Source organism: Malaclemys terrapin, chromosome 3 (genome assembly GCF_027887155.1).
Source record: "Malaclemys terrapin pileata isolate rMalTer1 chromosome 3, rMalTer1.hap1, whole genome shotgun sequence".
Lineage (NCBI taxonomy): Eukaryota > Metazoa > Chordata > Testudines > Emydidae > Malaclemys > Malaclemys terrapin.
This window is the reverse complement of record NC_071507.1, coordinates 79,575,891-79,598,353: the sequence shown is the minus strand read 5'-3', so window position 1 is coordinate 79,598,353 and position 22,463 is coordinate 79,575,891. Positions and strand designations below refer to the sequence as shown.

Genomic DNA, 22,463 nt, shown 5'->3' with positions numbered 1-22,463 from the left:
GAAGCATTCGGCAGGTCCCTCTGGCTCCTAGGGTAGGGTCGGGTCGGGTTGGGTCGGGTCAGGTGGGAGGGAGGGCTCTCTGCCCATTGCTGGTGCCTGCAAGCCCCGCCCCTGCAGCTCTGATTGGGCAGGAGGGAGCTGCTGCAGCATGTGGAGACCCCCTCTGCCTCTGTGCCTAGGGGCCGCCCCACTGCAGGCTCCTGCTCTGTGGCTCCGGCAGCTCCCATTGGTGCTTTTCTCGGCCAATGGGAGCCACAGAGCTCACGCTTGTGGCGGGCGCAGCACGTGGAGATCCCTTGGCTGCCCCTGATCCTAGGAGCCGAGGGACCTGTGGCAGGAGCGGTGAGTAGGCGAGCGGGGCGGGGTGAAGAGGTGAGCAGTGAGCCAGCAGCGGGTGGGAGGGGTGAGTAGGCGAGCGGGGGGTGGTGGTGGTGAAGAGGCGAGTGGCGAGGGAGCCAGTGGCTGGCTTGGCTGTCTGTGTAATGGGCGGGCAAGGAGGCAAGCGGCGGGCGGGGAGGGTGAAGAGGGGAGCGGCAAGCCAGTGGCGGATGGGGGGCGGTGAAGAGGTGAGCAGTGAGGGAGCCAGCAGCGGGCGGGAGGGTGAGGAGGCAGGCAGCTGGTGGGGAGGGTGAGAGGCGGGTGGCGAGCCAGCGGCAGGTGCGGGGGTGTGTGAAAAGGCCAGTGGCGGGCAGCGGGGGTTCAAGAGGCAAGCGGCGAAGGAGCGGGCAGCAGGTGGGTGGGTGGGGGTGAGGAGGCAAGTGGCGAGCAGGGGCAAGTGGGGGTTCTCGGGGCACGCATGGGGATTTCTGGCAGTGGAGTGAGGAGGTGAGTGGCAGGTGGGAGGAGGTGAGCGGTGGGTGAGGGACTGAGGAGGGACGCAGCAAGCCAGTGGCGGGCCAAGGGGTGAGGAGGGGTGCGATGGCAGGGCCGAGTGAGGAGGGGATGGGACCTGGTACAGAGTAGGGTCAGAGTGTGGGAGAATCGGGGGTGGACTCTGGGCGGGGCCGACAACCCCCATGGAGTGTCCTCTTTTCTTGAGAAGTTGATCACTGGGGTCGCCTGCGGACGGGAGGTGCTGGGAGGGGGAGGAGAATCTTGGCTGTCAGTGGGTGCTAAGCACCCACTAATTTTTTTCAACTCGGGGCCTATGGGTTGGAGTAACCATGATCAATGGTACTCCAGTTTTCCAGATCTTCTGTGAGGATGTGATGCGTTTTACAACTCATGCATTTTCACTCTCACTTTCCCCTTTGTTTTTATATTTTTTTTAGTCTGGTGGCACCTCTGAAAAAAAGAAAAGTATTTTTTGCAAAAGCAGATGAAAGGTTTTTAAAAAGGTGATTTAAAAAAATTTGGTAAAAGTGAAACATTTTAAAATTCGTGGGATTTTTTTTTAAGAACTAAAAGGTTGCAAAGGCGACAGGGCTGTCTTTATCCTGGAAGGAAAGACTTCCTGAGCTAGTTTCTGCTTAGAAAGGAAAATGCGAGGCTTGAATTTTGCGCTGCTGGCGTTTTGTCCAGGTAGTTCACCACGTTCACAGCAGAGAACTACATTTCCCATCATACACCGCTTTCATCGGGCCTTAGAGAGGGTCCTGCACGTGGGACTACTTTAGCCACCAACTGAGTGCCTGTTTGGAAACATGACTAGTTTCCATAGCCTAACCCTTTCGCAGACAGTAAGGCCGATTCTTTCCCTCTGCGACGACGTCTCCGCTCTGACCACTTCCCGCTTTATGACAGCACTTTGGGGTTGGCTCTCGCAAGTGGGGGCATGGTGTCAGGCGCCTGCGTTAGAGACCTGGCTGGGGGTCCTGACGGAGCGGGGCTCACGGCGCGGCTAAGGTTGGGGCTAGCCTGGCAGCTCTCGAGACTCCCGGCGGCGACACGACAGCGGCGGCCCGGGCGCGCGCGTGAGAGAGGGGCGGGGCGTCGCCTCCCCCGTGGGCCGCAGGGAATATGAGCAGCAAAGAAGGTGACGCCGGGGTCGCGCTTGGCGGTAGCGCCAGAGGTTCCCCCGCCCCCGGGGTCACGCCGTAGCTGCTGTTCCCGGGGGTGGGAAGGCCCCGGCGGGCCCCTCCCTTCCCCCGCTGCACTGTGACTCCCTCCCGCGGGGCAGGCAACAGCCTGCGCCCCCCTCTGCTCCCCGGCCCGCGAAGGTCTCGCCCCCAGCCCCGGGTTCGCGCTGGCGGGAGGCGGGCGGCCAGTGTTTAGCAAAGGCCTCTTCCCGCTCAGCCCCTGCGGGCGTCTGGTTTCAGCAGAGCTGCACGGGAGAGAGCTAAGCGCTGTGGCCAGTGCCCGGAGCCCCGGGTCCCCATCCCGGCGCCTGGGCAGCCCACCAGGGCACAGCGTGGTGCGGGGCACCGGGCTGCCTCCCGCGAAAAAGAAGCGGCGAAACAGCTTGTTAAAGGGAGGAAACCTTCAGAGAGCGCAAAGAAGCAACCCGGGGGTACAAACACCTCCCCTGCCCTTTGCACTCACCTGCGCTGCTGCTGTGTAGACGCTTCCGCTCGGCCCGTCGCCTTTTGGTCTCTTTCATTCCCCAAGCTGAGCCCCAGGGTTTGTCTGCCCGCGCCTGGCACTGCTCTCCTGGTAGAGTTATAGCGGTGCAGCTCCCCAGCTGTGGCCACAGTTGTAAATGTGCTTATCCTATTAAAGCTTATGGGGGCACTAACCTAGAGTGGTGCATCTGCATCATGCCTAGGGGCCATACCTGCATAAATGTCAGGAAAAAAATCCCACACCCTCACTGTCGTAGTTATACCAATACAAAATCTGTGTTTAGACCAGGGCTTAGAAGAGGGTGGTGTTTGTGCTGGTAACTTAATTTTTCATAGTGCTGTGTGTCAGTATGCTTCCTGCCAGCTCCATTTTGGGCCAGGTATCCATACAAACCACTTCCATCATCTCCCTTCGACTGTGGAATGGAGTTAGAAGCTAAAAAAACCCTTAAAATTCAATGAAATGTAATTTTTTTTTAAATATTCAGGTTGTGGGTTTACTTTGTGTGGTAGGTAGATTTAACCATCCCTTTTATGGGTTGCCTGTGGTTTTCCTGTAGCTGGTGGTGGGTGATGTATCTGACATTCAGAGTAGAGCAGAGAGCTTCAATCCCTGTGTAACGGGTTTGGTCACAGAGACCTCCTTGGGACTGTCACCTGATGTGCTGAAATTACCTCTGAGCCCGTTTTCTCTGCCAGCTTGGGACTTCCAGAACCTGTCTTGTTGAGACAGACACGCTAGCCTGCTGCAACACAGACCCAGGGTCTGGACCACACCCCCAAAACTGCAGGCTTTAAGTGAAAACTACTTAGCAGGTTACCTGCCTCCAGCATCCAGCTCCCAATGGCATCCAAGCCCCAAATAAATCCGTTTTACTCTGTATAAAGCTTATGCAGGGTAAATTCATAAATTGTATGCCCTCTATAACACTGATAGAGAGAGATGCACAGCTGTTTGCTCCCCCAGGTATTAATCACTTACTCTGAGTTTATTAGTAAACAAAATCAATTTTATTAAGTATAAAAAGTAGGATTTAAGTGGTTTCAAGTAAAAGCAGACAGAACAAAGTAAGTCACCAAGCAAAATAAAACAAAACACGCAAGTCTAAGCCTAATACATTAAGAAACTGATTACAGGTAATATCTCACCCTCAGATGTTCCAATAAGCTTCTTTCACAGACTAGACTTCTTCCTAGTCTGGGCCCAATCCTTTCCCCTGGTACAGTCCTTGTTAGTTAGGTGGTAAGCAGGAGCTTTCTCATGATTGGCAGCCTTTGTCCTGCCCCACCCCCTTTTATAGCATTGACCCAAGGTGGAAATCTTTTGTCTCTCTGGGTCCCCACTCCTTCTCCTAAATGGAAAAGTACCAGATTTAAGATGGATTCCAGTATCATGTGACTTGGTCACATGTCCTGTGAGACCCCAGCCTCCATTCTTCCTGGGCTGGCCCACACCTACACAGGAAGGTTTGCAAGTAAACAGAGCCATTTACAGTTCATTGATTCTGAAGCACCCTTAATGGCTTCCACTTAATATGTTTACATCAGTAATACAAGTTTATATCTTATTCTCCTAACTCCAAACATAGAAATAATACATGCAAACAAATAGGATGAACACACTCAGTAGATTATAAGCTTTGTAATGCTACCTTACAAGAGACCTTTTGCATAAAGCATATTCCAGTTACATCATAATCACATTCATAAGCATATTTTCATAAAGCATATGGAGTGCAACCTCACACCCTGCACTGTTGTAAAGGTCATATATGTGATCTTTCAACTGTTGGAGAAAAAACAGAACCCTGAATTAATTTTCTGACAGGGATGTGAAGAAAATATTGATTTTCGATTTCCTTGTTTTGAAAATAACTATGTCCACATTCTGGTTTTGGTTTGGGATAATAAACAGTTAACTGAAACATTTAAAATCCTGTGTGTAACTTAAAATTGCTTTCTTTTTGAAAAATGAAAATTAACAAGACTAGAAGCATGTATAAAGTTAAGTAGGTATATAAGTGTTTGTAGGATCTGGGCCTCAATCATTTAAATATAAAAATGAAGATATCTTACAAAAAGGAGGTAGGGAAAAGGAGGTACAAGTTAAAATGAAGATATAGCAATGTGTGTTGTGCAGTAAGTGAATCCTAAATTGTGCTTTGTCTAAAGCATAGGTGGTGGGAAGACAAGAGGAGCACGTAGCACAGGAGTGGAAGTTAGTAGGAAAATACAAGTTAGAAGAATGGGTTTTGAGGAGGGATTTGAAAGAGAAGAATGAGGACATTTGGTGTGTTGGAAGAGGTATGTGGGTCCAGCTCTAGGGAGCAGCCCATGGGAAAACATCACATAGATAAGTGAGAGGGAAGACAATAAGAGTGGCTAGAGCACAGGGAGCTGATATGGGAAGCAACAGATGAAATTAATACACTGAACAATAATTGCCTTCTTAAATTGCTCCTTCTATTCTCCAAAGACCAAAGTTCTGTGGTGAAAGAGGTACAGTGAGACAGTGGTAATAATTTTACAATGATATGGTTCCACTCATTCTAAAGATTTCAAAACACTTTACAAGGTATGGAATCAATCCTGCAACCTGCTCAGTCTCATCATATTTAGTGGGTTAAAGGTTTCCGGGATCAGGCCTTATATATATATGTGTGTGTGTATATCTATATCTAGCTCTAGCTCTATGTCTCTATATAATATATATACGGACGCTCCTCGAATTTTGCGTAAGTCGGAAACGTATACCCGACAGTTATGCCAAAAAAAAACCCCAAAACCCCACCTCCTATTTCTAGCTTCCGGAACTTTTTCCGTAAGTGCGGATTTGCGTAAATCGGGTTTGCGTAACCCCGGGGGGGCATCTGTACATATATCTGTGTGTGTGTGCGCATGTGCGTGCCTAATTTTATTTATATAGAGGGAGAGAGAGAGAGATATCTCTAAAAGTGACGGGGATCTTTTGGTGCTCCATCATGCTTCAATTGAAATCAAGAGCAGGCTTGCTATTGATTTCAATGGAAGAATAATGGAGTCCATAATGTTTACACAAAGCAACCAAGACTTCAGTTTTTATGTCCCTTACAGTATTCTTTACAGTAAACTGGATAGAGTCGAATTATAGTTACCTTGGAAGGATGAGGAATCCGGTGGCACCTTAAAGACTACAGATTTATTTGGGCATAAGCTTTCATGGGTAAACCCCCCCACTTCTTCAGATTAAAGCTTATGCCCAAATAAATCTGTTAGTCTTTAAGGTGCCACCGGACTCCTTGTTGTTTTTGTGGATACAGACTAACATGGCTACCCCTCTGATACTTGGAAGGATGGATATAAACTATTCAACACTGGATATGTTAAAAAACACTCCTGAAATGAATGCCATGACATCTGGTCAAGCTGTTATAAAACTGGTACTCAATAATATTTAAATCTCACATTTTTTTCTGTGTGTTCTATTTATAGGATCGGGTGGGTTCAGAAAACGAAAGCATGACAATTTCCCACATGGTCAAAGAAAAGATGAAAAAAACAATGTTAATTCGTCTTCATCTTTGATGGTGTCTTTTAAGTGTAAGTAAAAGTTGAAAGTCCAGATCATAGCAATGTATACAATAAAAGTTAGTGGAAATAAAATATTTAGTGATGGGGTAATATGGAGCTGTCTATAGGCAAAATTAAAATCAGTGAGACTCTCTAAATTTGGGACGTGATCTATCGCTTTCTAAGCCAGCAGAGTGCTGTGGTAGAGATGATTCATAGATTCATAGATTATAGGACTGGAAGGGACCTCGAGAGGTCATCGAGTCCAGTCCCCTGCCCGCATGGCAGGACCAAATACTGTCTAGACCATCCCTGATAGACATTTATCTAACCTACTCTTAAATATCTCCAGAGACGGAGATTCCACAACCTCCCTAGGCAATTTGTTCCAGTGTTTAACCACCCTGACAGTTAGGAACTTTTTCCTAATGTCCAACCTAGACCTCCCTTGCTGCAGTTTAAACCCATTGTTTCTGGTTCTATCCTTAGAGGCTAAGGTGAACAAGTTCTCTCCCTCCTCCTTATGACACCCTTTTAGATACCTGTAAACTGCTATCATGTCCCCTCTCAGTCTTCTCTTTTCCAAACTAAACAAACCCAATTCTTTCAGCCTTCCTTCATAGGTCATGTTCTCAAGACCTTTAATCATTCTTGTTGCTCTTCTTTGGACCCTTTCCAATTTCTCCACATCTTTTTTAAAATGCGGCGCCCAGAACTGGACACAATACTCCAGCTGAGGCCTAACCAGAGCAGAGTAGAGCGGAAGAATGACTTCTCGTGTCTTGCTCACAACACACCTGTTAATACATCCCAGAATCATGTTTGCTTTTTTTGCAACAGCATCACACTGTTGACTCATATTTAGCTTGTGGTCCACTATAACCCCTAGATCCCTTTCTGCCGTACTCCTACCTAGACAGTCTTTTCCCATTCTGTATGTGTGAAATTGATTTTTCCTTCCTAAGTGGAGCACTTTGCATTTGTCTTTGTTAAACTTCATCCTGTTTAACTCAGACCACTTCTCCAATTTGTCCAGATCATTTTGAATTATGACCCTGTCCTCCAAAGTAGTTGCAATCCTTCCCAGTTTGGTATCATCCGCAAACTTAATAAGCGTACTTTCTATGCCAATATCTAAGTCGTTGATGAAGATATTGAACAGAGCCGGTCCCAAAACAGACCCCTGCGGTACCCCACTCGTTACGCCTTTCCAGCAGGATTGGGAACCATTAATAACAACTCTCTGAGTACGGTTATCCAGCCAGTTATGCACCCACCTTATAGTAGCCCCATCTAAATTGTATTTGCCTAGTTTATCGATAAGAATATCATGCGAGACCGTATCAAATGCCTTACTAAAGTCTAGGAATACCACATCCACCGCTTCACCCTTATCCACAAGGCTCGTTATCCTATCAAAGAAAGCTATCAGATTGGTTTGACATGATTTGTTCTTCACAAATCCATGCTGGCTGTTCCCTATCACCTTACCACCTTCCAAGTGTTTGCAGATGATTTCCTTAATTACTTGCTCCATTATCTTCCCTGGCACAGAAGTTAAACTAACTGGTCTGTAGTTTCCTGGGTTGTTTTTATTTCCCTTTTTATAGATGGGCACTATATTTGCCCTTTTCCAGTCTTCTGGAATCTCTCCCGTCTCCCATGACTTTCCAAAGATAATAGCTAGAGGCTCAGATACCTCCTCTATTAGCTCCTTGAGTATTCTAGGATGCATTTCATCAGGCCCGGGTGACTTGCAGGCATCTAACTTTTCTAAGTGATTTTTAACTTGTTCTTTTTTTATTTTATCCGCTAAACCTACCCCCTTCCCATTAGTATTCACTATGTTAGGCATTCCTTCAGACTTCTCGGTGAAGACCGAAACAAAGAAGTCATTAAGCATCTTTGCCATTTCCAAGTTTCCTGTTACTGTTTCTCCCTCTTCACTAAGCAGTGGGCCTACCCTGTCTTTGGTCTTCCTCTTGCTTCTAATGTATTGATAAAAAGTCTTCTTGTTTCCCTTTATTCCCGTAGCTAGTTTGAGCTCATTTTGTGCCTTTGCCTTTCTAATCTTGCCCCTGCATTCCTGTGTTGTTTGCCTATATTCATCCTTTGTAATCTGTCCTAGTTTCCATTTTTTATATGACTCCTTTTTATTTTTTAGATCGTGCAAGATCTCGTGGTTAAGCCAAGGTGGTCTTTTGCCACATTTTCTATCTTTCCTAACCAGCGGAATAGCTTGCTTTTGGGCCCTTAAAAGTGTCCCTTTGAAAAACTGCCAACTCTCCTCAGTTGTTTTTCCCCTCAGTCTTGATTCCCATGGGACCTTACCTATCAGCTCTCTGAGCTTACCAAAATCTGCCTTCCTGAAATCCATTGTCTCTATTTTGCTGTTCTCCCTTCTACCCTTCCTTAGAATTGCAAACTCTATGATTTCATGATCACTTTCACCCAGGCTGCCTTCTACTTTCACATTCTCAACGAGTTCCTCCCTATTTGTTAAAATCAAGTCTAGAACAGCTTCCCCCCTAGTAGCTTTTTCAACCTTCTGAAATAAAAAGTTGTCTCCAATGCAGTCCAAGAATTTGTTGGATAGTCTGTGCCCCACTGTGTTATTTTCCCAACATATATCCGGATAGTTGAAGTCCCCCATCACCACCAAATCTTGGGCTTTGGATGATTTTGTTAGTTGCTTGAAAAAAGCCTCATCCACCTCTTCCACCTGGTTAGGTGGCCTGTAGTAGACTCCTAGCATGACATCTCCCTTGTTTTTTGCCCCTTTTAGCCTAACCCAGAGACTCTCAACACTTCCGTCTCCTATGTCCATCTCTACCTCAGTCCAAGTGTGTACATTTTTAATATATAAGGCAACACCTCCTCCCTTTTTCTCCTGTCTATCCTTCCTGAGCAAGCTGTACCCATCCACACCAACATTCCAATCATGTGTATTATCCCACCAAGTTTCAGTGATGCCAACAATGTCATAGTTGTATTTATTTATTAGCACTTCCAGTTCTTCCTGCTTATTCCCCATACTTCTCGCATTTGTATATAGGCATCTAAGATACTGGTTTGATCTTTCCTCCCAGTTTTGTCCTGACTCTCCTTTCTCTCTGCCAATATAGCCCACACTCCCTCTCGTTTCCGACCCATCTCCCCGGTCTCCATGTTCCCCACTTACCTGTGGGTTTTGCTCACCTGTCCCCGTCGAACCTAGTTTAAAGCCCTCCTCATTAGGTTAGCCAGTCTGTGTCCGAATAGGGTCTTTCCTCTCCTCGAAAGGTGAACGCCATCTCTGCCTAGCAGTCCTTCCTCGAATAGCATCCCGTGGTCTAGGAAGCCAAAGCCCTCCTGGCGACACCATCTTCGCAGCCAGGCATTCACCTCCATGATGCATCTGTCTCTGCCCGGGCCCCTACCTTTGACAGGAAGAATCGAAGAGAATACCACCTGCGCTCCGAACTCCTTCACCCGTACTCCCAGAGCCCTGTAGTCACTCTTGATCTGCTCAGTGTCACACCGCGCAGTATCATTTGTGCCCACATGGATGAGTAGCATGGGGTAGTAGTCAGAGGGCTGGATAATCCTCGACAATGCCTCCGTAACGTCTCGGATACGGGCCCCCGGCAGGCAGCATACCTCCCGAGATGAAATGTCAGGGCGACAGATGGGCGCCTCCGTCCCCCTCAGCAGAGAGTCTCCGACCACCACTACCCTACGTTTCCTATTCGCAGTGGTGGCAGCAGACTTTCCAGCCTTAGGGGTACGAGGCTTCTCCTCCTTTACTGTAGGGAGTGATTCCTTCTTTCCTGTATCAAGGAGAGCATAACGGTTACCTATAACCACGGCAGGAGGGTTCGGAGCAAGGGTGGAGCACTGCCCGCTGCCAGAAGTAACCAGCTGCCAGTGTCCACCCTGAGCCATCTCCTCCTCCACCAGTGGTGTATCAGCAGTCCTGTGTACTGGGACAGCTACCTCAGCTGTCTCCACATGGACACTGTCGAGGAATTGCTCGTGGATTCGGATGCTCCTCAACCTAGCCACCTCCTCCTGTAGCTCTCCCACCTGCTGCCTGAGAGATTCCACCAGCAGGCACCTCTCACATTGGATGGTCCCCGCAGCCTGGATATCAGTAAGTGGAAATTGCAAGTTACAGTCTTTGCAAAACCACACCAGGATCTGGGTAGAGGCATCCATGCTCAGGCGCTCTGTCTGGCTACAGGCACAGGTGGAGGAGACAGTAGCAGTGCTGGCACAGGTGTTGCGGGTCTTCCTAACCATCGTAAGCCTCCCTCTGTCAAACTCCCGTCTGCAGCCCCCTGTCAGCCCAAAAGGGTGCTGTATTGCTCCTCCTTCACCTGGAGAACTCCCTTGCGAAACTCCCTGTTAGCAGCCCCTGGTCGCAAAGCTGATGGGGTCACTTTTTAGTTAGGGGAAGAGTGAGACAGAGCACTTCTTGCTGATCACTAGGAATATGATTCTGTCATGGATCTCTGTTACTTCTGAGGCAGTGCTGGAGCCTTGTCCACTGGAACACTGCTGCCGGAGCCGCTGGCCAGGCCCAGAGCAGTGGCCCCCAGAACAGCTCCCGCCACCCCCGTATTTTTAGTAGAAGTCAGGGACAGGTTGCAGGCTTCTGTGAATTTTTGTTTATTGCCTATGACCTATCCCTGACTTACTAAAAATACCCATGACAGAATCTTAACCTTGCTCATCACCTTTGAAAGGAGAGCTTTGATGCTCACAACTGACAGTTGTAGTTATTTGAGACTAGGGCTTGTTTACACGCAGAAGTTTTTTAACTAGTTTAGTTGTTAAACTAGTGCAAACCCATGTGTAGACATTTATTTTGGTTTGAGAGTCTTATTTTGATTTAGCCTTAAACCTGTTCCTAATTTAAACTAAATCAAAATAAGCTTGGTTTAAACCAAAATAAACTATCCAACCTTTTTGTCATAATGATAGACTTAGAAATGCAACCCAATAATGTGGCTTGTACCTTTGTCACTGATTTTTCTTTATGACTCTTCTTTAAGTGATTACACAGTGCTTTGCACTAGTTCAACTGCTTTTAAAAAAATCACCTTAAATGCACCTTTCTTATGTAGACACCTGCAAGGTGGGTTTTGTAGGGGAAACTGACTTGATTAAAGCACACTGATATGATCCAGACCCCTGATTTAATATCTCAACAAGGTTGCTCCACTTTTCTTTTAAGGGTTGAGTACTGTGAAGAGGGAAGAATCCAAGGATAATTGTGTGGGGTTGGGGAGTCCTTGCAACATGAAAAAAAGCTAGGAAACAGAAATTGGTGTGTGTAAATAAAACAATGGAAAATAATTGATCTGATCAGAAAGTTAAACCCATATCTTGGCATGATTTAAAATTATCTATTGGTAGAAGACTAATATAACTAAGATAAATAAGCTTTTGTAAAGTGAAGACTTCATTATTTGGAGCACATAGCTGCTATTAGAGAAGGTTTCTACTGATTGTCAGTAATTGATATTGTTGTTTTTCCAAAACTAGATATTTTGTATGTCTGTAAACAAATAAAAATTAACTTTGTGGTGCAGCTGTAGCATGATTATTAATGGTATCCGGTGTTATATGAAAATGAGTGATTAGAATTCTTCAAAAATAAATTCACATGAATGAAACTTTATATTTTGTTAATCTTTGTGTGCACTGTTAATTGTCTGATATTAAGGACCTCTAGTTTATCATGCTTTAAACCGTTCCCTTCCCTGAGGCCCCTATAATACCACTATGCAGGCATTAGTATGAATCTATAAATAAGGCCATGGTGAGATTTGCATTTAAAGAAGAGCAACAATCCGATTTCACACTTTAATAATTGACTATAGGTCTTGTCTAGACTGGGAAAATGCATCCTGTTAGGAAATGTGTTGATTAACATTTTGTAACTAGCACAGTGTTCAAAATTATTTTTCTTTTAGTGTGAACAGAGACAGTTGTGTTTAGAAACATGCTAACTGGTCGAACCACAGAGTTGCATGTATGTTTACACCGCAGCTGGGAGTGTGCTTCCCAGCACGAGTCGGCACACATGCTCTTGCTCTACTCAAGCTAGCGTGTTAAAAATAGTTGGGGTTGGCATAGGTGGCAGTTCAGACTCCCTCCCAGATCCCCCAGGGATGTACTCGGGTGACTAGCCTGAGCTGCTGACCATGCTACCACTGGCTACACTGCTATTTTTAGCACACTGATTTGAACAGAGCTAGCATATCTGTCTACTGCTGGGAGGCATGCTCCCAGCTGCATTGTAGATATACCCTTAATCAACTTGTTTTCTGATATGTTTTCTCAGTATAGACAAAAGCCTTCCTCTCCAAATTAGGCACAATAATATTCAGAGAACAATTGCATTTTCTGTGTAATATTTTTAGTAAAATATTTACTAACCCTTGCAGGGGGAACATTTAAAAATTCTCCCTTTTTTTAAAAAGATGCCCTGTTATCAGATTTCTTGTACTTTGGAATTGATTAACTTTGCCCTTTTGTTGTCCATTATATTTAATAAACATTAATCCCAATGCTGACCCTACACTATCTAACTTCTCTCCAATCTGAAGAATAGCTGTTCATCATGAATTTGTTACATCGAAAGAGGCACACATATTCGTATGTTTGACTGCCTTCTGCGGGATTGAATGTATGTATATGGTGGCAAGTTAGAGAGAATGTAAGAGCCCTAATACAAATGAATTGAGGAGAACTGTCAGAAAAAAGAGAGAAAGTAGAAGGTAAGGAAGAACGAGCAACAAAAGAAAGAAAGTGAGAACTGTAAATTTTTTCTTGATCACAGTCAAAACATTTTGAATGTTTCACAGGTAACTAAAATCCTTTAGGAATCATCATTATTTCTAAACAAACTGTTCACATAGACTCATAATACAGACATAACATGTATTCCCGATGTGTCTACCCTCCAAAGAGTGAGCGTGGCGGGAGGAGGTGTTGAGACATGAGTGGAAACAGAGATTAACTAGTACAAACCCATTATAAGGGAGTAGCAGCTAATTAGTCATATAAGTTATGATGAAGCTAAACCAAACAAGCTAAACCACATTGTGGCAGCAGGATCAGGCCATAAATTAGTATATTAGGAATAAAAATGACTTTCCTTACTGCTTTTAAAATGTATTATTTATTGTATTTTCCCTGCTGTAACCTATAGTAAAGCATTGTAATTGTGTGACCTTCTGTATATAAAAAAATCTAAAACAAATGTGAAATAATGGAAGATTAAATGTTTCTGTTACACAAATAGTGTAGGAATAGAATACTTAATATTATTGTACTAGACTACACATGAGAATTATTTTTGTGATCATCTGCATTCTGTTCTTAGCATTTCAACTGGAGCTTGATACAAGACATGATAAATATGAGAGGCTTGTGAAACTTAGTCGTGATATAACTATTGAAAGTAAAAGGACTATATTCCTACTTCACAGGATTACTAGGTGAGTCACAATATTAATTCCCATTTCCATGCTGACCCAGAAACTTGCTATTGCCTTGCAGAGTTTTCTCTATCTATGAGTAACAGATGCAATATTCTGTTGAGCTAGACATCAAGGAAGATAAACATAGGCTCAGTTCATTTCCCACAAGCTGTTGTGTTTTATTTCCTCTAAAAGGATATGTAAGCCAGTTGGCGCGTGCACCAATCGGGAAATTAAAAGTAAGGACCAGTCTCTAATTCATGTCAAATCCATTTCCTTAGAGATGGCTTTATTAACATAAAGAATATTCCAAAACAAGGCCAGAGTAACACGGAACACTTGGTAACAGCCAACAGAGACCTTTCCAGCAAGCTGGGAGGGGAAAGAACACACCCTTCTAGGTAGCTGCCTTTGAAATAACTTGCCCATTTCTTTTATAGTCCCACCCCAGATCACCCATGTGATGAGCCAGGAACCTGGGTTCTACTCAGAACCCCATACATGCTGGAATTTAAGGAGTGTCTATATACATAGCTGTAGGGTGCCTTGCATTTTGTGCCCTGATCATTGGAAGCAGTAGGTGCTGTGGGAGAACAATGGAAAAAGTTGAGGCTTGCCACAGCCTATTGTATAAAAGATTTACCTGGAGAATTACATACGTAATTACAGACACTGGGCTTTGTCTGTATTCGTCTTTTTTCCCTAAAATTTCCCACTGTTGTTATCACCAGTGCAGCTCCACAATGGTAGCAACAGTGTAAATGCTATTGTAGGTAAGATGCTGGCAGCTGCCGTTTTTTAACCTTGATGCTGTCCAGACTTGCTTGGAGCAGAGGTAAACAACATGGTGGTTTATCATTCTAGTGGCCACTAGAGCCTTTGCTGCACTAGCGCTGCCTCTGTTGCTGCACAAAGAATAGCAACGTTGGAACTTTCAGGGGGGGAGAAGGCTTGTGTGTGTAGACTCAGCATAAGCTTTTAGATTTCTTTGCATCATGGAATCCTGTTTTGTAGAAGTGTACTAATGGTGGTTTGCCATACTGTGTCTGTACTTCCCTTCCCCTCTCTGTCTTAACTATTCAGTACAGAGCCCAGTTTCAGAATTCTAACCATCTTTAAACATTTGTTCATAACCAAACTACAGTAAAAGCTTTTTTTATCCGTCCTGTTGGGGGAATAGAGGGGTACTGGTAAGTGAAAAATTTCGGTTAACTGAGAGGGAGTTTGGGTGTGGGAGCGGTCTTGGGACAGGGGATTGGTGCGTGAGAAGGATTTTGGGGTTCTGAATCCAGGGGGTGCTCACCTCGGGCAGCTCCCTACAAGCGGTGACCTGTCCCTGCTGTTCCAAGGTGGAGGCGCGACTGCCCCTGCCCCGCCCCAAGCGCTGGCTCTGCAGCTCCGATTGGCCAGGAACCGCGGCCATTGGGAGCTGCGGGGTTGGCGCCTGTGGGCAGAGGCTGTGTGCAGAGCTGCCTATCTGTGCCTCTGCCTAAAACAGCAGGGACAGGTCACCGCTTGTGGGGAGCTGCCTGAGGTGAGCACTCCCTGGATCCGGCAGCCCAAAACCCCTCTCGCGCCCCTGCCCCAAGCCCTCTCCTGCACCCAAACCCCCTCCCTGAGCCCACACCCCAACCACCAGCCCCGCACCCCTTCCCACACTCTGACCCCCTCATGGCCGTTCCTCCGCCTAGAAGCAGCAGGGACATATCTCTGCTTCCGGGAGCCACGCGGAGCCAGGTAGGGAGCCTGCCAGCCCTGCATCAACCAGACTACAAACCAGACATTCTATGAAGATTAGAAATGCCAATTTATAGAGCTTTTTGGTTGGTAGAGGGCTGGATAACACAGCTTTTACTGTAGCCGCTAAATCCACAAAATAGTAATTTAAAAAGAGATGTCGTAAACCTATAATACTGTGTACATCGTCCGGGCTTTTTAATTATAATAGATGAACTGTCCTTTAAATGCTGTATATAAAATCTAATGTAACAATAGTTGTGGACCAGATACTGTAGAGGGTTCCTTAGTGGCATATTTCATAAATACTGCCTAAAAACATTTATAAAGTAGATCCTTGTGCTATGTTAATCTAATGTATTGCAAAATGCTGTGGATTTTGTGTATGGGAGAGAAATCTTCTGCAGATTTTTCTAGCTATTTTGCATATTTATTTTGAGCCTTGTCATGAGGTTCCTCATTACTTCTGCTTTAGTCATAGTTAAAGCTACAGCCTGAAATAAGCAGCATGCTATTCAGACTGGGTTTGAATGGTTGATTATCTTAAGGGCAATTCTTTTTTGAATCTGCAATGGAGAACAAAGGTACCTACTTACACTAGATCAGAAAGATTCATTTTAAATTTGGCTCATTCCAAAATATTTAATTTTGACTGCACTAATTAAACATAGGGTGGTTAGTAGAAGATAAAGTATGTAATTGAACTTTTTTTGATGTTCTAACAGCTGTCACTTCGTAATTTTATTTGTATTTTGTGTTCACAGTGATCCCAATGGGGAGGAAATACTAAATGAATCTGAGGCCAAATTAGAAGCCGTCAGACAGAAAATTAAGCAAGTAGCACAAGAACTGATAGGAGAAGACATGTATCAGTTCCACAGAGCCATCTCTCCAGGTAAGTCTACATTCAAATAGGATGGGCGCACACATTAGGTGCAGGTCCATTACTTCAGCAGTAATGCATTTGCTTACACCAGGGCTGAATTTGGCTCACCCTTTGCACTTTAAAACATAGATTGTGATTTTCCTCCTTTTGAAGATTAAAAAACATGCTCTTGGTTATATTTCATAACACTCAAATATGTAAACACATTGTATAGATATGAATATCAAGCACAAACTGTACTGTGTGCAACCATTCTAACTTCCCTCCTCCCCAGTCTGTTTCAACTTCTCTGTGTAAATGACAGTCTTTTTATAAACAGTTTCAAAGGTCATCTTAACATTTCAGCTACACTGATGGAAGCAATATGTTGAGTTTCCCCACAGTATTTTTATATCCTCTCACATGCAAAACAACTGTATTTAGGCACTGTTTGTGGCAGTAGTGATCAACAGAAACTCTCCGGCTGTAAGCATCACTTGGTCTTTAGTAGATGCATCAGTACTGTTCCACTCCTGGGTTTCCAGTCAGTGCACTCAGTCTCTTTCTTTTCTGTTGTTCAGAGTGTCTGGCTCCTCCCTAGACTCAATTTCCCAAATATGTGTACCTTTTCTCAGGTGCTCTGCAGGCCTGCGGCCAATATGGAAGCACCTCACCACCAATCCAACCATCCTACGTTTTTCCAACTGCATTTGGAACCTTTGGAATTCAGTGTCCTGCTGGCCTTCTAAAGAGGCCATTACCTCAAAAACTTTCTTTACCCCTGCCCCCCCAATCCCAACCCCCCCCCCCAAAAAAAAAAAAGAAAAGAAACTATTCCTGCTGTTTCAACCTGTCTATGGTTCGGCAAAAAACTGTGGACCCCCCATTTTTCATTTGGGTGCTTGTATTGGTACTCTTACTTGAAAGTGTTTTTTTGAGTACCTAAGTTCCAGTTTGCTCAACTAAATCAGCAGTTCTCAAACTTCAGCAACCCGAGGACTCCCATTTTGATTTAAAAGTTTTCAGGGACCCCAAGCCTCCCCGCTCAGCCCTAGGCCCCGCTCACACTCTACCCCTTCCCCCAAGGCCCCACTTCACCTCTTCCTGCCCCCTGCTCACTCCATCCCCCCCTTCCTCTGTCGCTTGCTCTACCCTACTCTCACTCACTTTCACTAGGCTGGGGCAGGAGTTGGGGTGCAGGAAGGGGTGCGGGCTCCGGGAGGGAGTTTGGGTGCAGGAGGGGCTGAGGGGTGTGAGAAAGGGTGAGGGGTGTGGGCAGCGCTTACCTCGGGCAGCTCCCAAAAGCAATCAGCACATCTCTCTGGCAGCGGCTCCTAGGTAGGGGGTGGGGCAAAGGGTCTCTGCCCACTGCCCCTGCCTGCAGGCACCACCCCACAGCTCCCATTAGCCGCAATTCCCAGCCAATGGGAGCTGCAGAGTTGGTGCTTGGGGCGGGGGCAGCATGCAGAGACCCCCTGACACTTCCCCCACCCCTCTCCGGGCTGCGGGGATGTGCTGGCCGCTTTCAGGAGTGGTGCAGAGCCAGGGCAGGCAGGGAGCCTGATCAGCAGGGCCCGCGGACCACAGTTTGAGAAACACTAGTCTAAATCTATAATTGGGTATTCTAATTTAGGGACCCGGGTATCTACGTTTGCAAATTAGGCTCAGATTCTGCAGTTGGGGGTTACGTTGTGTTTTTTACTAAATCTATTGGGGATCATTGCACAAGTTAGAGTCCCTGACTACACCATTTTATATAACATGGGTAAACATGTTAATTGTGGCCTTGCCCAGCATCACACTCAACCGGCTCTGATGTTTCTCCAATTTCTAGGGCTAAAAAAACACTTCTCATTGTCATTAACACTTCCAGATATGTGCATTAGAAGAAATAACAGGCAGAAGTGGTAGAGAGAGAAGGAGAAATTTGCTGAGATTTATTTAAAAAAATAAAAAATCTGAGATACTAACTACCAGTGTATTTGCACAACCTGAATGTTACTAACATCAGCTGCAATGCCTATTTTATTGCATCTCACGAGAAAAATCAGCCATTATACTTCTGTCTCCAGGCTTCTTGCTTGACAAGCTTTTTTTAAAGAAAATCTTGAGTAATTAATCAATACGTCAGGGTTCCTGTTGTCATTCTTTACTCAGGCAAAACTCATCTTGACATCAATGAGAATTTAGTTTGAGTAATGAGTGTTGAAAAGGTGCCCCTGAATGGCTATAGTAGTTAGCAAACAAAAATCCCTAAAGTTATGGTCATTATATTATTCCCCCAGTTTACAAAACTATCTATAAGGGATGTAACTTGCAGCATCCAAGTTAGGGCTGTGGATGCATACTTATTCATGAATTTACAGCTCATTTGTCAATGTAATTCCAAACTATGGTTACACTTAAAATTCGTCCTTAACTTGGATCATCTGCACTGTGACAGCCAGACATCAGCAGTATACCATATTGCAGTCTTTCACTGAGTCAGGACTGTCACTGTTTCTTTACCAGTTATATATTTGTTTTAGTCCAATTAAAAAGTGAACGTGACTTTTAGTAGAAACTACGCATTGTGTATGTTTGTGTATCTTCATGCCACTTGTAGTTTAGTGTTCTGTGGAGCCAGAGACGATTAATTAGTGTTAAGAAAGTTTATAAATTGCTCTGTAGTGTTGCAGAGTAAATGCTCAAAGAAATTGTGAACAGTGTGAGTTGACTGTAATGTGAATATTTTTGTTTTTATTTGAAATCTTTATTTGGCTATGTAAGTTGCCTTTGCGTTAAGGTAGTGCTTAATTCATCAGTGAATCTTTAAATGCAGTTCTCAGGGGGTTATGACCTGGTATCAAGTACGAACAGAACAGTTTGAGGCCTGATAGAAACACAAACTTTGCCAGTAGAACCTATGAAACTCTTAGACCCCTTTTGGCTCACATTCCAAGCCTTGTTATAATCCCACATAGCTGGTGGTGTGCACAGCATTTATAGGCTCTGCTCCATACTGCTGTCAGTATACATTCTAGGTGTAAAAGGACTGAGAAATTTCACTGAGCTCAGAATACTGGAAACCCCATAGCAGAGGCTCAGAAAGCAAGTGAGAAAACCTGACACCCTCTGGGTCTGGGAGAATGCTCTGGGGGGAGGGAGGGAAGTGAATTGGTGTAGTTCATTTTAAAGAGACATCATCGCCAACTTGAAAAATCACATTTTTGTATGAAATGTCTGTAAACTTGCTATAATTACAAGTAGCACCTAAAGTCACTGTAACTGAAAGACAGGAATGAAAGTGGCAATTGACTATTGATTATTGTGCTTTAAATAATGTCATTCCAGTGACAGCACCCATGATAAAGCAACAGAGGGTCCTGTGGCACCTTTGAGACTAACAGAAGTATTGGGAGCATAAGCTTTCGTTAGTCTCAAAGGTGCCACAGGACCCTCTGTTGCTTTTTACAGATTCAGACTAACACGGCTACCCCTCTGATACTTGACACCCATGATAGTTTAATATTAAGATGTAATGGCAGGGGGCCAAGTGCTTTCTGTTCTGGATATATCAAAGGGGTTCTGGGCTATCCCTTTTCATCCTGAGTGTTGGTATAAATTTGCGTTCATGTTCCAGGGAGAACAGTTTATTGGATGAGGGTTCCTGAAGGGTACCATAATGCCAGAGTATTTTTCATGGACATGTGACAGAAGTGTTGGACAAGGTACAATGGAATGTAAATGTCACTGAATATGTAGATGACCTATTAATACATATGCAGAATTTTAAACACCACCTAGTAGTCTTGAATGAGGTGTTGATGGTATCAGGCAGGGCTAAAGATTAATGAAAAGTGCCCAGCTAGCACAGAATTCTGTAAATTTGTTAAGTATCATCTTTGATGCCAGGGGTATAAATCCAGTGGAGAGTGAAGCTGCCTAACTGATGTTACCTGTCTAAGATATTAAGGTACAAGCTAGCGGTGGGGCATCAGCTGTGGCATACGGTCTGATATATGAAGGAGAAACACTGATGTATGAAGGATTCTCCTTCCTGAAGAATGTGGATGGAATCTTGTTTATTTAGAAGGTGGTATATGAGAGAATGAGAGACAAAATCAAGAATCAGGACAGATGTGGTTTGTCGATAGATCCTCTTATTTTTAAAGGGGAAACCTAAAATGGGATTTGCCTTAATAGACCCAAAATCAGAAAGCAAAATTCAATATGCTGTATGTGGTACTCAATCTGCACGATATGCATAGTTAGCAATGTTTGCCTTAGGATTGGAAGAAACCCCAATTATACAGAAAGTCATTTTATTCACTCCCAGATTGGGTCTGTCAAGCCCTGGTAACCTGGCTTCATCGCTGGGAGACCCAGGACATGACCTCCACCAATGGGAAACCTCTAAAACATAACCTCATTATTGCAGTATATCGTCCACTTAGCCAAGCAAAGGGAAAATAAGCAAAGAAAATCAAGGTAAGAGCTCACAAGAAAGGTAATGGAGCAGCTTATTGGACTAGCACGGCTAACTAATTAGCTAAGTAGGCAGCATGGAGAAACCGTTTTGGGGGAAAACCTAAAGAAGAGGGCCAGGTACAGGCAGTAGTTAACCTCAAGGTGGAGCTTACAGATCATGGCCTGGTATAGTTACAAGAAACCAGTGAGGAAGTAAAACAGATTAAAGAGGCTATTTTGAGGGTAGGAAAGTTTAATAAAACAGAAGTGGAAGTGACTAAAGAAGTCTTAATCTTGATGAAAACTGGAGAAAATTGGGAATGGGTAATACCTGAATTACATAGGATTAATTTTATGGTACTGGTTCACAATAAAGGAGGACATCAGGGAATCAATAAAACTAAGGAACTTATCAGATGAGATGGTAGTTAAATCAAGGCTGGAATGTAGAGCAGTATGTTAACTGGTTTCTTTGTGCAGCAGTGAATTCAGATAGAAAGGTAAAGAACTCCTGATTATCTTAAAGGCCATCGGGGCCACCACCTGTGATTCACATGGACTCTCACCCAATGACATGATTACAGGGTGGGCAGTGAGATTACCAAAAATCTGGTTTAGTCCAGTTCCTTATGAGCTTCAGCCCCTGGTTCTAACAGATAAGTGGGTTGAAAATCTAGCAAAGACCATGGTGTCAGCTCATCGAAATGTAGCATTCAGTCTGGGGGATACTAAGAAGAGAATGGATAAATATTTTAATAGAACTCAGCAGACAATGGAGTAGCAAGTAGAAGATTCAGTAGCAGTAAAAAGAGGAAATCATTCTATTACTGCAGGCTGGGAAGGGCCATATCACATCATAAAGCTAGTCCAACAGTTTATATAGTATATCTAGGTAAGGGGAAGAATTCTGAACGGTGGTTCCACAGTAGTCTATTTAAAAGATTTGTAGGGAAATAACTAACTTATTTTCTAGAAAGGCAAGTGGTTTTAGTATCTTTAGCCTAGGTGTGATCCTTACACTGATGTGGAACATCCCAAGACCTTGGACCAAGAACCCAAACTCATTGGCTTGGATGTGGAGACAAACTGCAGTGGTAGGAGATGGAAGCAAAATGTCGGTCCAGTCCCAGCTAGCTTTCCCAAGGGGCTAAAACATTAGTTTTGGCTGTTAGGTGTCTTTAAGAAATGCAAAGGATGGAGCTTTAGTAGAAGAACATGAACATTGGTTTGGGTGGTTGTGGAATAGGATCATAGTGAATGCTTCTGAAAGTCTTCCATAATGCCACCTAGTGGATGGGCAGCTGCCTGGAAAGGGTGGTTGAACTTCATAGTAGGTGAAGATGTAGCAGGAAATTATACATGTTGTTGGTTTTTTACAGGTAGGAAAATAGCCTATTGTAGAGAACCTGTTGTTATACTAAAAGTTCCAAGGGTTACTACTCTGGGCACCGTAATCATCAGTGCCAAGTAATGGTGAGGAGCAGGTGCTGAGAGGATGATGTGTTAAGATAATAGAAGCACAACCTCTACACAGTTTAAAGCCAGTGGCCAGCAAACTGTTCTAACCAACTTTCAATGGTAAATCTATACATGGAAAATTCCCCAATGGAATTTGACTATCATGTATACATATTCAAATTGTTCCCAGTTTATAGCCACTCAGCAAGATCTGTTCCAGGATGGTCAAATCAAATCCTGGGACCAGTAGAATGACATAATCCACACAGAAGGGCTAGAGATGTAGGAACAGTTTTAGGAGGAATAGGCCCAGGAGTAGATGTATTGAATACTATGAATTTAGAAGTAATTAGGAATAAATTGATTAGCATCACTAAGGATGTGGGACAAGCCCTGTCGAATCAAGCAGGAATGGATCAAGAATTTCAAATA

General features: G+C 44.4%; 1 protein-coding gene across 1 annotated transcript in view; it reads left to right on the top strand.

Annotated features, from left to right (window-relative positions):
• Window positions 1–1,836: 1,836 nt before the first annotated feature.
• TSNAX (translin associated factor X) overlaps window positions 1,837–22,463 on the top strand; it is a 44,012-nt gene continuing 23,385 nt past the window's right edge. Inside the window, exons 1-4 of the mRNA XM_054023476.1 lie at window positions 1,837–1,975; window positions 5,973–6,080; window positions 13,426–13,540; window positions 16,024–16,154. Coding sequence (XP_053879451.1) covers window positions 1,960–1,975; window positions 5,973–6,080; window positions 13,426–13,540; window positions 16,024–16,154 — 370 coding nt within the window. The 5' untranslated portion in view covers window positions 1,837–1,959. The remainder of the gene's footprint in view (window positions 1,976–5,972; window positions 6,081–13,425; window positions 13,541–16,023; window positions 16,155–22,463) is intronic.